This window comes from Pseudorca crassidens, chromosome 2 (genome assembly GCF_039906515.1).
Source record: "Pseudorca crassidens isolate mPseCra1 chromosome 2, mPseCra1.hap1, whole genome shotgun sequence".
In the NCBI taxonomy this organism is placed as follows: domain Eukaryota; kingdom Metazoa; phylum Chordata; class Mammalia; order Artiodactyla; family Delphinidae; genus Pseudorca; species Pseudorca crassidens.
Genome location: NC_090297.1, coordinates 123,497,694 through 123,512,920, shown reverse-complemented (window position 1 = coordinate 123,512,920; position 15,227 = coordinate 123,497,694). Strand labels below are relative to the sequence as shown.

Below are 15,227 nucleotides of genomic sequence, written 5' to 3'. Positions count from 1 at the left end.
CTCATGCTGTTCTCACACCAGGAGTACCTTCCTCCCTCCTTTCCAGCCACTATTCTTAAGGACTGACTCAGGAATTTCCTAAACTCAGGTATTTCCTAAAGCATTTGTTAATTACTCCTGCCCACTTGACTGTCTTCTCGCTCTAAAATTTTACCCGCAGTGGTTCTCAGCGGGGGTAGGGGGCAGGGGGATGATTTTGTCTCCAGGAGACATTTGGCAATGTCTAGGGACATTTATCTTTGTCACAGTTTACTGAAGAGTGCTGCTGGCATCGAGTGGATAGGGACCAAGGATGCTGTCAAAGCACCTTGCAGTGTACCAGGCAGCCCCTGCAACAAAATTGACCAGCTCAAATAATGCCGAGGTAAAAAGTCCTGGTCTAGGGCTTCCCTGGTGGCGCAGTGGTTGAGAGTCCGCCTGCCGATGCAGGGGACACGGGTTCGTGCCCTGGTCCGGGAGGATCCCACATGCCATGGAGTGGCTGGTCCCGTGAGCCATGGCCTCTGAGCCTGCGGGTCCGGAGTCTGTGCTCCGCAACGGGAGAGGCCGCAACAGTGAGAGGCCCGCGTACCGCAAAAAAAAAAAAAAAAGTCCTGGTCTAGAGCAGTAGGAGTCGGATAGTTACCCACAATTTAGATCTCCGGTATTTACTCTCCTATATGTCTTTTATTGTATCATGTGTGAAAACCTTGTCTCCCCAACAAGATTGTGAGATCAAGTGCAGTGTCACATACTTCGTTTACACTCCCAGGAAAGCCAGCCCCACTGTGGGCACAGTGGTGAGGGCTCTGAATGTATAAGGTGGCGAGGTAGGATGGAATGCTTTCCAAACAATGAACTTGGCCGTAGTGGTGTAATGACTAGCACCTGAATTTCAGCCCTGTGTAAAGCTGAAACGGTTTGTGGCTGCATTCAGGCCATGGAGAGGACTTGGCTATTCCTGGAGTGTTTCCTGTGTATGACATCCTTTCCCATAAGACTCTTGAGGCATCTGATTATCCTCAATCTCCATTAGGTACTAATGACATGAGCTCATGTTTGATAGGGTCCTTATTTTAGCATTTTGCCTCCAGGTAGAGCCCCTCATCCTTCAGGGCAGTTTGATCACTAGCTGGTTATCAGAGGTCAACTGTCCAGGTGACATCTGGAACTACCCTAGGAGCCCCAAAGACATGCAAATGTTGGATAAGAGAGGGGGTTGGATAGGAGGTAGCATCGATTCTGAACTTACCTGGAGCTTCTCGATCAGAGGCGAGCTCTTCACCTTGACTTTAGGAGGGTGGCTTGCATTGGGCGGTGACTTCTATAAAAGCAAATGGACCAAAACAAGCAAATGAGTGAGGTGAAGGGAGGTGGGGTTCTGGCTGGAGCCCAGAAGCCACAGTTGGAATAAGAGGAGAAGAAAAAGTTGGCTTTACCACCTCATCACTTAGCTTCGGGAGCTCACTTACCTCCTGAGGTCCTGGGCGTGGCAGATTCCCCTTCCCCTCTCCCTCACCCTACCACTAACAAGGCCACTTGAATCTATGGATCAGAGCAGGCAGGACGTCTGAAACACAGCAGGCCTCCTGTTCCAGGAAGAATGCCTTCATGGTCATTATGAGAGAACAGACTATGTCTGAGGGGGACAAGATCTTCACCTCATGACCTTCAACAACATGAGCCAACAATTGGAGGGGATTTCAAAGAGAAAGGGCACAGTGACCATCCATTCTGTTTGTCATAAACATAAGAAACCACAGAGCCGGAGTGAAACCTGACAGAGGTATACTTGAAGTTCTTCCCTTAAACTAATAATATTTTGGAAAACCCCACCAATAGTGTTGTTTATAAATTATCATATTCTAAAACACTGACTATTCATTTTGATTAAACGGACATTTATTGAGTATCTCCTACATTCCAGGCATTGTGTTGGTTACATAAAAATGAATACGATTGAGCGCCTGCCCTCTGAAAGTGGTCAATGTCTGAGATATCTTGTGTATATATACATACACACACACCCATATATATGTTCTGTTAGTTGGGATATTTTTGTGATGAGTGTATTGTCAGGAATCTTGCCTGTCTTTGGATTTTATATTATCTAAAAAGATTGACTCCTTCCTGTTTTGTGTAAAATCCCTACAACTTGATTCTAGTTCCACAGCTATATTGACCCTCAACACGTAGGAATGATGACAGTGATGATGATGATGATGATGAAGAAAAAGATGACTTCCACGCTGTCGGACAGAGACCTATAGTTTGGGGACCCTGCTCCTCGCACCCATGTGCTAATTTACTTGAATCATAAGAAGAATAACACAATTTCTTATAAATATTCTGAGATAGTTATTGAGTGAGATGATTGTATTTTAGTGATGGAAGGAGACAGACTCACTCAACTGAACTCCCTGTGACCTTTTTAAGGCCCAGCATTGCAGGGCGGGGGAGGTGCTGGAGCATGGGGCAGCCACTGGCTGGGACTCAGGAGCTCCCTTCCCCAGCCCCTGCTAACTCCGGCTTTGACAGGAGCCAGATGGCTGCCCCGGCCTCAGCCTCCCCGGCCAAGACCCAGGCAGGTGGGTGGGTTGGAATAAACGATTCTAAGGCCTCCTCCAGCTCTCAGGTGCCTCTGGCTCCATGAGTTTACACCATCAGACATATTTCCAGAGCAGTCAGTCTTTCAAGGAGCCTTGTGTCCACCGTGAGAACAAAGAGCTTCCAGCCCAAACTCAGTTGTCCTTAATTTCTGGGCTTTACAGTGAAAGTTCATATGAGGCCGCGTTTCTGAAGATACTGTTTAGGAACTGCAGCAACAATTGTGCTGACAAAGCTCACTTTATGTAATACTTTATTCTCTTCTGCAACTGACTAGTATCTTCTGAAGAGAGTGAAAATTCAATAAACACAGCCCCTTCATCATAGGACAGTGCTGGGAACCCAGCTCATGCCCTACAAAATCCTTGTTGATTCGAATTGAACTGCAAAGCAGGAAGAACCCAAAAGAGCCGCCAATGCCATTCCTGGGAACGGCTGAAGGTGGCAGTATTTCCTTTACTGTTTAACAAGTGGCCTCCGCTCATACAGTTGGTGGAGAAAAGTCAGCCTGACATCTCTCTTTTTGTATGTATATATGTCCATATATGACATTCCTATAATGTCTAGAATAATGACCAGATTTTTCAGATGGAACTGTTTTCCAGCCCTCCTGTGGGCAGGCAAGGCAGGCTCAGTGGCCATATTAAACACTCTTTTGGGTGGGTCCTCCAGAGAGGGGCAACTCCAGGATACCCTGTCGGCAGGGGCTGGCTCCACCGTCTCAGGCCTGTGCAGGCATAGGGAGGGGGCAGGGATGAAGAAGGGATGGGAAGACCCTCTCCGGCACTGTGCATTGGGAACCGAGGGGTAGCCTGACTGGGGCCTTCCCAGGCCCCCAAGGCTCCCGGCACTAGGGCTCCTGCAGGCCGTGCCGTGGGAGTCCGGAAGGAGAACTGTGGCAGCAGCATCCACAATTTTCTAACCCAGCCAGACAGAGCTGGCTGCTCGTTTTATTTTTATGTGAATTTCAAGCTCGTGACAAAAAGTCACTGATCTCTGGAAGCAACGTCCTTCTCACGTGCAAGCAGCCTGTCACTCCACGTGGGACCTTCCCTCTTAAATCCACCCTCCCATTCATCCAGCCCTTGGCTATTACATGCCATTTAGCTGCTGGTGGTGCCCCATGGGATGGAACATGTAAACGTATTTCTCCCAGAGCCACTGAACTCCCTCCACTTTTATCCAGGGGATAAAAGTCCCCATCCGGCCCCCATCATGTCTGGTTAGTGTTCTTGTCCCATTTTACAAAAAAGGAAGCAGGAGCAGTGCAGTGACTTCTCTGGGGCTGAGTCCAGGTCATCAGGGGGCAGCCTCACGGTAGGCACCTAGTGGCCACGGCCTCAGCCTATTGCCTGACACAGACTCCAAGCCCTCAGGGTGAAGGTCACAGGAGAAGTTCACTCTCAGTAAAGAGAAGTTGTTGGTATGGCTTTGACCGGAATGCTGGCTGATGACCCCACGAAGATGGGGTCAGAATCATGATATCAGCACCTGAGGAGACCCCAAGAAAGACGTAGTGTTTTTTAAACTGGGCTTCTTGGGGCGTTCTCATCCCAGAAGACCCCTGTCCAGTTTTGGGGGGGAGTATTCTCAGAGCATATGCGGGGCCCCACCCCCTTCCCACTTGGTTGAGAGCGGCTCTGAGTTTCTGCTTTATCTGATGGACTTCTGCTCATATGCCTTGGGTTGACAAAAAGGTTTGAAAACCGTTGACTGACTCCAAATGTTTCACTTTATAAATGAGAAAATGTAGACACCAAGGGCCTTGCCCAAGCCCACATGACTATCCAGTGTCTGTCGTCAGGATGCTGGCCCCCAAAAAGGAAGCGGGGGAAAGAGGTATCACAGTTGGCATCTGGGAATTGGACTGTCTTGGGCTTGCTTGCTCCATTTTGGGGTTGGCCTCCCAGGCTGGACAAGAGAACATGCTAATCCATTTCTGGCGGGGACCACGACCACAGTGAAGCTTCCTGGGGTCCTGGGAGGGTGTGGACAAATTGCTCTTACAGCTACAATTAGATAAATAAGGGTAGGTGAACATGCAGGCCGGGAATCCATTGGTGGCTATGATCTATGATACCAGAGCCTTTATTATGTTGGTAACATTGGTTATTAATATCTGAGGGCAATGAGGCCTCCTGTGTGCTCTGGTTCTCTTTCAGTGATCCAGAACAATAGCCAGCCTTTTCAAGATACCACAGAAACCCACGTCTCTCTCACACTGCAGTTCTGCTTTACGTGAGTGCGGCCCTCTTTCCAGATGCTTTGCGCACTTGGAAGATCGTATCAGTCAGACCTGGGAGTCAAACATGACTTTCATGATTCCTGAATCTGGTGTGGTAAAATACTCCATGGACCCATTCTCTTGGCGGAAATGCTCAGGCTTGAAAAATAGTGCTCCTGTCCTTGAAAACCATAAGGGAGGCTCAGTGACAGGGGGTAGGAAGGGACCTCGTTTTCAAAGTAAAGGATTCGGGAAGTGTTAAGGACATTCACCCCTGAATCTGAAACGGAGAAATTCCCTGCACAGGTTTCAAGTCTAAAAGTGCGAATTGCGTGCCTCTTCCTATAAAAAGGAGAAAGAAAATCCATAACCAGCATCCTCTGAGCCCCCAGCAGCAGAAGCACTTACCTCTTCACCATTCTGGCCCAGCTCTACCCTGGGGGGGAACAGAGAGAGGGAGCAGGGCGGTTTCCTTCTTGTTGGCTTACTGGCTGGTGTCTAGAGGGAGGGCGACAGACAGACACACAGAGAGAAAAAGAGAGAGAGCTAATCAGGCAACAGGGAGGAAGAGGAAGGAAGTAGAAACTGGTTTTAGGAATGTTTAGGGATGTCTGGTGGAGAAAAGAATGAAGGGAGGGATTGCATGTCTTTGCGACTGCCCGTTAACTTTATAAATTCATTCTAATGAACTGTCTACCCGTTTTGACTTTCAGGCTCTCTAGTCCTTTTCAGACTCTCCCAGTCCTTTCCTGCTGGAGCACCCTCTTTTACTTGTGATTCACTGGCCAGCCTGAAGCAACATCTCACAATGACACCCACACCCAGCTTCTAAGCACTGTCAGCACCTTTGATCGATACTATCTCCTTCACCCTTTATGACATTCTTATCGTGTCTGAAATTATGGACCGATTTTTCAGATGGGAGAATAAAAACGCAAAACAACGCACTAAAAAAGCATGACAATTACACTCTCGTTTGTCCCAAGGGGCCATGATAAACCTCCCCACACACTGGGGTTCCCTTCCCTCATTTCACTTCTAAGGAGCTCCTCACACTGTAGGACTCAAGAAAATCTAGCCCAAATCTCTCCAATGCTGCAATACCCCATTTGACACTGACCTCTCCAGCAGGATTCTAGAATCCACTGGTCACCGGATCCCTTTCCTTCCTGATCCCTGGCTTCCTACCTGAAGGTGCTTCCGTTTCTGTCCTCTCTTTCTTCCCAATTCTCCTTCTGGAATCCACCCTTGTTCCGGATTCCTAAGCTTCCTAAGCTCCAGGGAGGAGCCTGGTGTGGGGACTTCTTTATTCTGAAGCAGTCCAGGCCTGGCACAGCTGTGCAAGAGCTAAGTCTCTATCAGTGGACGACTGGGGTGGACAAGCCCCGGGTTCAGACCCCCCGTCTCTAACAGCAGGGCTTTCAGCTCTCAGCCCTCCTGGCCGCAGGGGAAGCCTCACTCTGGTGGGGAACGGTCCTGCCCAGGCCCAGCAGCATGGCGACATTCCTCACATTCAGAGAGACCCCTCTCTGGCTTCTCTTCCTAATTTGGTAATTACCAAGCCTCCTCCCTCCCTCTCCTCTGGGCCTGACCCAGACTTCCCCTTCCTCCAGCCCCATCCCAGGAGAGGGGCTCTGAAGCCTCCTGACTCACCTTTGCAGCGGCCGCCTGCTCCCTGAATCGCCCGGCCAGCTGGGCCACCGAGGGGGGCGCTGAGTCGTCCACACTGGCGTTGGTCTCTGCCGGCCTTTCCTGGCAAACCAAAGGGAAGCCAAAGTGAACCAGCAAATATGCACTTGGCACTGCTGAGCATCAGCACCGGGTGCCACACAAGGTGCTTGCTATGTGGCCACAAGCAGGGATGCTGCCACAGTGAGGTCTTTTCACAGCGTTTTGCAATTGGCTCCTGCATTCAAAGATGTAAAAAACCCGTTCAGTCAACTGCATTTAGTGAATGTTTATAGTGTCCTTGGCCCTGGGTGTGGCTCTGGGGATCTGGAAAGGAATAAAACTTGGTGTTGCCCTGGGGGTGGAGGTTAGGGCACCCAGGGATCTGGGAGGCAGGACAAGGCTGGGTTCCTCATCCCATGGAGACCCAGTCCGGAGAGGGCTCTATCAGGGACAGCATCTTCCCGTGGTCACATGAGGCTTCGAAAACTGTAGGCTGGCAAAATGCACTGGAGAGAGAGGCCTGTAAGTGTATCTAATGGGAGGAGAAAACGTCTTTGATTGAACTTTTATTTATTTATTTATTTTGGCTGCATCGGGTCTTCGTTGCTGCACACGGGCTTTCTCTAGTTGCGGAGAGCGGGGGCTACTCTTCGTTGTCGTGTGCGGGCTTCTCTTGTTGCAGAGCACGGGCTCTAGGGCACGCGGGCTCTGTAGTTGTCACTCTAGAGCGCAGGCTAAGTAGTTGCGGCGCACGGGCTTAGTTGCTCCACAGCATGTGGGATCGTCCCAGACCAGGGCTCGAACCCGTGTCCCCTGCATTGGCAGGTGGATTCTTAACCACTGTGCCACCAGGGAAGCACCTTGATTGAACTTTTGACAAGTATTTTTGTGTCTTGTTTCCCCTACTTAATTGAGTGCCTTGGGCATAGAAATGTTCAGAAAATATTCAAATAACATGAGAGTCAAGTAGCACGGCGATGAGAACCAGACTATCTGGATTCGACCGCTGAGTCGCTCCATCTCCCTAGCTCAGTGACCTTGGGCAAATGATTTTACCTTTCTGTACCTTGACAGGGATAACAGTAGCACATCACTCACAAGGTTGTTCTGTGGATTAAATGACTGACTATACATCTAAAGTGTGAGGACAAGGCCTAGGACATAAGAAGAGCTATAGAAGGGTTATTATTACTACGGGTAACGGGGTCCTTCCTTCCAAGAACACTGCAATGACTTCAGTTCCAGGGATTTGCATATTGCATTACTGTTCTCTACAGTGTCCTCATTGAGACTCACCCCTTTTACTGTTCTGTTCGTTTTTGCTGTGAGCTTTCTGCAAACTGGTGACCAGCTGGTTACCATGCCCCTGCTCTACCCCCAATGCAACCGTTGGTTTCCTGTGGCCTTCCCTCCCCCAAGGTGCCTCTAGGCCCCCTGAAGAGGCCAAGATGCACCCTGGCCACTGTTCACTCCCATGTGCCATTTGTCACCAAGACTCATACGGTGAGTCAGTAAGCACTGGAAACGGCCCCCTCACTTCTGCCTTGTTACATGCGGCCTAGGGAACCACACAGTTTTAATAATGTTTTTTAAATGTCCAGTCTCAGAGACATTCAGCTTTGGTTTTTGGTGACCATGACGATGGCATTTCGTACACAGACTGCAAACTCCCTCTGCCCACGTCTAGCCTGAAACTGGGAGGATCTGGGTAGCAGTTTGCTCGAGAAAGTCCATTTCTGTCTTTCCACGGGGCTCATGGCCTACAAACACCAAGCATGCTCCGCTCCAGCTGCAAGTTTGCATCCCTGTACACCCCCCCCCACACTCTCTCTCTCTCACACACACTCTCTCTTTCTCTCACACACACACACACACACACTCTCACACACACTCACATACACTTCCTAGGCCCTCCTTTTTGCGCTAGAAGTGTCTCCAAGCTTTCTTACTTGGGTGCTCCCTCCAAAGGAAATGTCGCTGGTCACACGGTGATGCTGCCCCTGGAGCAGGGGAGGCACACACGGCCGCCTCCCACCGCCTCGGGTGAAGTTACGTGGGGGCCAAGCTTTGTGAAGGGGGCTTTGCTTAGAGATAGGAAAGAACTGCAGTGGCCACGGACCTTCAGATCTGCGAACAGGCTGCTCTGGAGGAAAAGACAGGTCCCTCTTTACTGTTTCCTGCTGTAAGTCAAGTTTATTCTCATTCCAGCCTAAACATCAGATGCTGATTTCACATAAAGATGTAAAAGGATGCACCTCTCTTCAAGATGCCAGAGTCCCCGACAGCGCTGGCGCGAGCGGGGAACCCACTGCCCGCTCTGATTAGTGCCCTACATGTGTCACGCAGGGCGTGTTCAGAGGCGAACATCTTGTCCTTGTGATTAATTAATTGAGCTGCTCTTGGCAAACATGCTGGGCCCATCAGTCTGTCCATCTGTCTAACTTCCCGCCCCCATAACAGCTCAGTCTCTCTGTCCGTTGCTATATACTGCTTGTGTCCTGCTGACAGTGCACTTTACCCTCGGCCCCGAAGGCGCCAATCACTGCCGGTGCAGGAAGATACATTCCAGATAAAAATAGAGCCGTACAGGAATCAGAAACTCCTCCCTAACTTCCCTGTCTCAAAACCAGGCTTGGGGAGGGGCAAGACAACGATAAGGCTTCTGGAAGCATTTAGAGCTTAAAAGCTGGGTCGAAGGAAAGATTATAATACGTCTGAATTTGTTTTCCTGGAGCCCAGTGAATGGGTTTTCTTTAGAATGTCTATGGACTCCAGAGCTTCCTGAAGCCTGGCAAATCCACTCACTACCAGCACCTCTCCAGATGCTTCTCATCCTATGTTGTAGAAGAATGACTGATTGTTGCCTCCTCTCAGTTGGGCACATCGAAGCCCAGAGAGGGCAAGTAGCTTAGCCAGAGTCACACAGGAGAAGCCAGGCAGAATAATCTGTGAAACACTTGACTCCCACCGCCTGATAATCCAGCAATGGACATCAGTTAAGTAGCCTAATTTGTGAAGGTGCTTTGACAACTGTAAAGCGATATATATATAGTGAAACTATTATAAGCCGCTGGGTTATGCAGGTACAGCAGAAGAAGCATGGCTTTGGGCGTGGACAGGCACCGTGGCTCAGCCTGTTTGAGGCTTTGCCTGGATTTCTGCCTTGCAAGTCTAGCAGGTACCACTAGTGACCTCCTCCAGTGGTTCAACATCACACCGCCTTGGCCCCAGGCAGGTGAGAGTCTCCTTCCAGCTCGCCTGCAGGTGTTCTCTCTCTCTCTCTCTCTGTCTCAGCCCTGAGGCTGGTTTGGGAAGGTCTTGCTCCCACCTTGATTGTTCTTAGATCTGAGAATGACTTCAATGTCCCTGCCTAGTCCCCAGATTTCCTGGGAACTCACCCCCCACCCCAGCCTCTCTGGGACTTAGAGTTCTTTCTTTGTTCCAAAGATGTCCATTAAGTGTTGAACATAGAGCCGGGAACACAGAAAGTCCTCCTCGAAGGGTGCTTTCTTTCCCCTCCCCCCATCCAACCCAGTTGTGATGTCAGGGCCTGGGCACCTGCTCCCAGAGTCACTGATACCCTAAGCTCACCCCTCTCTCGCCTGCATCCACATTCCAGGTCTTGGTCAGTTTTGACCTCAGCTGGTCCTTTCTTCTTGGGGCCAGTTTCCACATCTTAAATCTGTTTTCTGAACTCATCCCCCTTTGCGTCCTGCTTTAGTTGACCCTCGTCTTTACAGATTGCAGTCCCCCTGACCCCATTCCATCTTCCTGGCCCAGATCTTGCTTACCAAGCCCTCACTGCCACCGTTCCAGCCTGGCTCTGCCAGCAAGCTTGGAAACCACTCCTGTGGTTCCTGTGAGTGCCGAGGCCAGAAGAAAATCACCTCTGGTGTTTATTTTCTGTTTCTATGGGACTTTCTTCTGAGAACTGAGGAACCCCTGTGTCTGGACAGCATGGAACTTCCCCCTCACTGTTGCCATGCTGAGTAAATACAATTTGGGGACCGCTGACCATCCACATAGTGGAACCTTTGTGTACAGGCCTAAATCGGGCTCTACGTACCTCCCTGGCTCTGCCCCTGTTTCTCCATCCTCCTCCTTGGTCCAAGGTCTAAGTATCTACCAGTCTCAGGGCCACGGGTTAGGGAAACAAGGCACCAGGGGAGGCTTCCTCATCTACAGCTTGGGGGAGAAGCAGTGAGAGGGCTCTGCCTGGGGGCTGAGGAACCCCTGCTCTTAGCTAAAAGGAAGATTATCTCGCTCACCAGAAACAGGCCAGACAAGCCAGAGCCTCAAAGTATAAGGTACGCTTGCTTCTTTGCTCTTCTAGAACTGTAGTGGATTTTTTTTTTTTTTTTTTTTTTTTTGCGATACGCGGGCCTCTCACTGTTGTGGCCTCTCCCACTGCGGAACACAGGCTCCGGACACGCAGGCTCAGCGGCCATGGCTCACGGGCCCAGCCGCTCCGCGGCATGTGGGATCCTCCCGGACCAGGGCACGAACCTGTGTCCCCTGCATCGGCAGGCGGACTCTCAACCACTGCGCCACCAGGGAAGCCCCTAGAACTGTAGTGGATTTTAAGACCACTTACCCCCTTCCAATATAACCATACTTAAACCATCATTTGAAAAGGAACAACAGACAGCCTCTTTGGGTTGCCACAATGATTCCAGGGTCTTCCTTTACACTTACCTTACCCTTAACTCTTCAATTCACCCCAATGTTTAACCATTACCACGCGGGGACGATGGAAAGGACAATGGACTAGGAACCAGGTTAGCCCGTTTGACTTACCTACCTACTTAGAGCAGCTATCAGGGAGGCACTGTCCTTACAGCACTTGATACATTTTCTACCCCTCTCACAATACCTCTTCTCGAACAGAAAATGGCCCAGAGTTGCTAACTCACTCTTCAAGTTAGTAAGTACAGCACCAGCGTTATCTGAAGATGTCTTTCCACAGGGACATGCTATATTAACTCTAGACTTTCACTGCAAGAGTCATCTTAGTCAGTCTCTCATCAGTAAACATTATTGTCCTAGGCCCTGCGGTAAAGCAGTGAACAAGACAGGGTTCTTGCCCTTAAGGAGTTGCTACTCCAGCAAGGGTAGCAAAGAGTAAACAGAGAGGCAGATAAGTAAGATAACGTGTTAAATGCCAAGAAAAAGAGGAAATAGGGCACTTTATCTATGGGGGTATGGGCAGACATCTCTGAGTCATGTGAGTTGAATTCCAGCTGGGGAAAAGATGGGAAGAAAACTGTTCTGAGCAGAAAGCACAGAGAGGAACAAAGGCTGAGGGACAGGGAAAAAGAGAGGTGTGGCAAGGACCTGTTGCAACCAGGAGACAGGAGGAGAGACAAAGGATGAGAGGCAGTCTGGGGCCCACTGCGTGAGGCCCCGAGGACCATGGGAACCTTTCTCTTTAGGTTTTTTATTTTATTTCAGAAAGTGAAATGAACAACACTCGTTCTGGAAGGGGAAAATCAGCAGTTTGTATTTTATTCATTTGGAGGGTTTCGAGGAGGGACGTGACCTGAGTTACACATCAAAAGGCTGTCTGTGGAGGATGGATGAGAGTGGAAGCAGAGGGGACCAGGAGGAAGGTTCTGGCAGTGCTCCAGCTGAGTAGCGATGGTGGAGCGGACCAGGCTTGTAGCAGCAGATGGTGAGAGGGGGTGGATCTGGACGTAGGACAGCTTAGGAATTAGGACGTAGGACGTAGGAATTACTGATGCACTGAAGTAATTACTTCCCTTACTGTGGGAAGTAAGGGAAATCGGGCAATCAAGGATGACTCCCAGATGTTTGACGTGGACAACAGGATGCATGGGGGTATTTTTTCCTGGGTCAGGGAAGGCTTGTTGGAGAGAGAGATGTGGGTGAGGGTATATGGGGAGTGAACAGCTCTTTCTTTCTCGGTCATGAAAGCTTAAAATGTCTATTAGACATCCACGTTGAGACGCAGTGGAGGGAGTTGAATATATACCCAAGTCTTGAGTTCAGGGGAGGTGTCCAGGCTGGAAACAAAACTTTGAGAGTCACTAGATAGAGATAGTATTTGAAGTCACAGGACAGTATAAAACCAGGAAATATAGAACAGGGAAGGGGAGAGGTCCAAAGACTGAACTCCTTATATTAGCTGTGTCTCCTTATTAGCACTGAGCTGCCTTTCACTCACAAAGGAGGGGACCTTTCCTGTTATCCCAGTGGGAGGCTTACAGACATTTTGGTGCAGATTGCCAACAGGATGGGTCAAGGCCAGAAGAGTTCTTTGGCTTAGATGATAGAGGATAAAACCCTGGAATGTCACGGGAAGGAAGAAACCTCGTGTCCTCCATATATGCTGTTGGGTCATGTAGTCATCACTTCTTGAGCATTTGTAGACACTGCAGAATGCACTGGGTGATTGGGGGAGTGGTGGTGGTGGCGTGGAGAGGAGGTGAAAAAGAAGAACGACAACTAGACAAGGCAGAAGAGAAACAGGTACACGTGAACGCTGATCGACTCTTTCACATAAGACCAAAAGAGTCCCAAATATCCCCTACCTACCCACTTGTCGGTTTTAAGAATCTGAAAATGGCAGGTCCTTGGCCTCTGCAATTCTCTCCCAGGGAAAAACCCAGGTAGGATGCTCTGCTAACACAAAGGATCCACGGGCCATGCCCCAGGTAGAGTGTCCCTCCGTGGGACCTCCAATGCTTCCCACTTCCTCCCAGGATGTGGTGCTGCAGCCCAGTGGCCTGGACAGGGTTCAGCAGCCCTCAGTCACCGGACACCGGCCTGACAGCTTCAGTGGTTTTAGAAGCAGGGTAGCCCACAGCCTCAGATGCTTGGCTGGCCAGCCAGGTGGGGTCAGCGGGGTTAGTGTCCAGGTACATTCCCAGGTAACAGCAGGGACAACAGAGAAATGGGAGGGAGATGTTCATTCTGAATGTCATGATAGTGTAGGACCTTATCAATGAAATCTCAGCGATAACGTATGTGAAATTTCTCTGTGAAACCTGTTAACTGTTGTATAAGCGTAAGGATAAAAATTTGAGTCTGATGGGGTTGCGGATGCACAGGGACCATGTGACAGGAGTAGAAAGAACAGCTAATTCAGAATCAGATCTGGGTTTCAGTCTTGGCTCTGACATATAATTGGGGTGGACCTTTCTGAGCCTCAGGATTCTCGTTGGTAAATGAGATTATTAACATCCATCAGCCTTTGCCCCAACCCAAATCGCAACATGTCCCCTGTAGTCTGGAGGCTGCACCACCCTTCTCCCATGGACAGCAGGAGGTAGCCAATATCCCCAGAGTCCCCACAAGATTCAGAATCAGGCCTGTCTGTGCCAGGCATAGTGCACAGATGATGGGGTTATGGTGCTGTATTTGGGGCAGGAGAGCACAGAGCTCAGGCTTCGAGCCAGACTGCCTGGGTTCAAAGCCAGGCTCTGCATATACTCGTTCTGTGGCCTTGGACAAGTTGCCTAACTTGTTTGTGCCTCAGTTTCTATTTGTAAAATGGGGAGAATACACCAAGGGATGCCCAGCGTCTCATCTAGTCTACCCTTGCTCTTCCATTCTCTCTGGGGCACAGGTCTCCCAGAGGCAGCCCCAGCTGGCTAGGTTGTGCTCCCTGCTGCTTCCTGCCACGCTTAGTCCAGGAGTGGGCCGTCACGGGTCAGCCATTGGTGGGCTACACTTAACAGGCACTTAACAGACATTCCATTCCTGAGCTCTCAAACCAGCCCAGAGAAACTGATATGCGTACTAACTAGCAATCAAAAAATTAATAGGGCTTCCCTGGTGGCGCAGTGGTTGGGAGTCCGCCTGCCGATGCGGGGGACACGGGTTCGTGCCCCGGTCTGGGAAGATCCCACATGCCGCGGAGCGGCTGGGCCCGTGAGCCATGGCCGCGGAGCATGCGCGTCTGGAGCCTGTGCTCCGCAACAGGAGAGGCCGCGATGGTGAGAGGCCCTTGTACTGCAAAAAACCAAAAATAATAATAATAATAAAGCTAAGTTTAATTTTATGGCTTTTAGGGTCGTGACCCTTCTTCCTTCTCCTCTACCCTTCCATCTCTCTTCCTCCTTCTTCGTCTGATTATGGTTATTGCTATTATTTTATATGCTCTCCTGCCACCTAATTCAGGGAACTCTCGGAGGCTTGCCAGTAAGGACGCTGGCTAAGTCCTGAGCATGGACTGGGAGCCCTTTCTCATGCCACCTTGGTCAAGTCACATGAGCTAGTGAAGCCTCAGCTTCCTCATTGGTACAATGGGAACAGCACCTGCCTCGCCTTCCTCCTGGGATAGCTGTGAGGCTCTAAGGACACAGTGAATGACAGCACACTGGAGGAGAGGTACACAGAGATGGGTAGGATGGATACTGTCTGCACCCCTGAGTTTATGGCCTACTGGGGAACAGGGGCAATTAAGCAAGTATTTAAAGTATGATGGGTCAGCCAGTGTGGAAGGCAGAATGATAGCCCCCAAAGATGTCCACATCCGAATCCTGGAACCTGTAGATATGTTAGGTTATGCTGGATTATCTAAGTGGGCCCCATGCAATCCAACAGTTTCTTCAAAGTGGGAGAGGATGGCAAAGGGGTCAGCGTCAGAGTGACGGGATGTGAGAAAGACTTGACCCACTATCGCTGGCTTTGCAGATGGAGAAAGAGGCCAAGAGGCAGAATGCAGGCAGCCTCTAGAAGCTGGAAAAGGCAAGGAAGCAGTCTCTACCCCTGAGCCTCTAGA

General features: G+C 50.1%; 1 protein-coding gene across 2 annotated transcripts in view; it reads right to left on the bottom strand.

The window, feature by feature from the left end:
• Window positions 1–15,227, bottom strand: part of RCSD1 (RCSD domain containing 1) — a 68,466-nt gene that overhangs the window by 13,884 nt on the left and 39,355 nt on the right. For both annotated transcript variants that reach the window (XM_067728535.1, XM_067728534.1), the window contains 3 exons: window positions 6,464–6,562; window positions 5,219–5,308; window positions 1,232–1,303 (listed from right to left, as the gene is read on the bottom strand). In XM_067728535.1, the coding sequence (XP_067584636.1) occupies window positions 1,232–1,303; window positions 5,219–5,308; window positions 6,464–6,562 (261 nt within the window). The remainder of the gene's footprint in view (window positions 1–1,231; window positions 1,304–5,218; window positions 5,309–6,463; window positions 6,563–15,227) is intronic.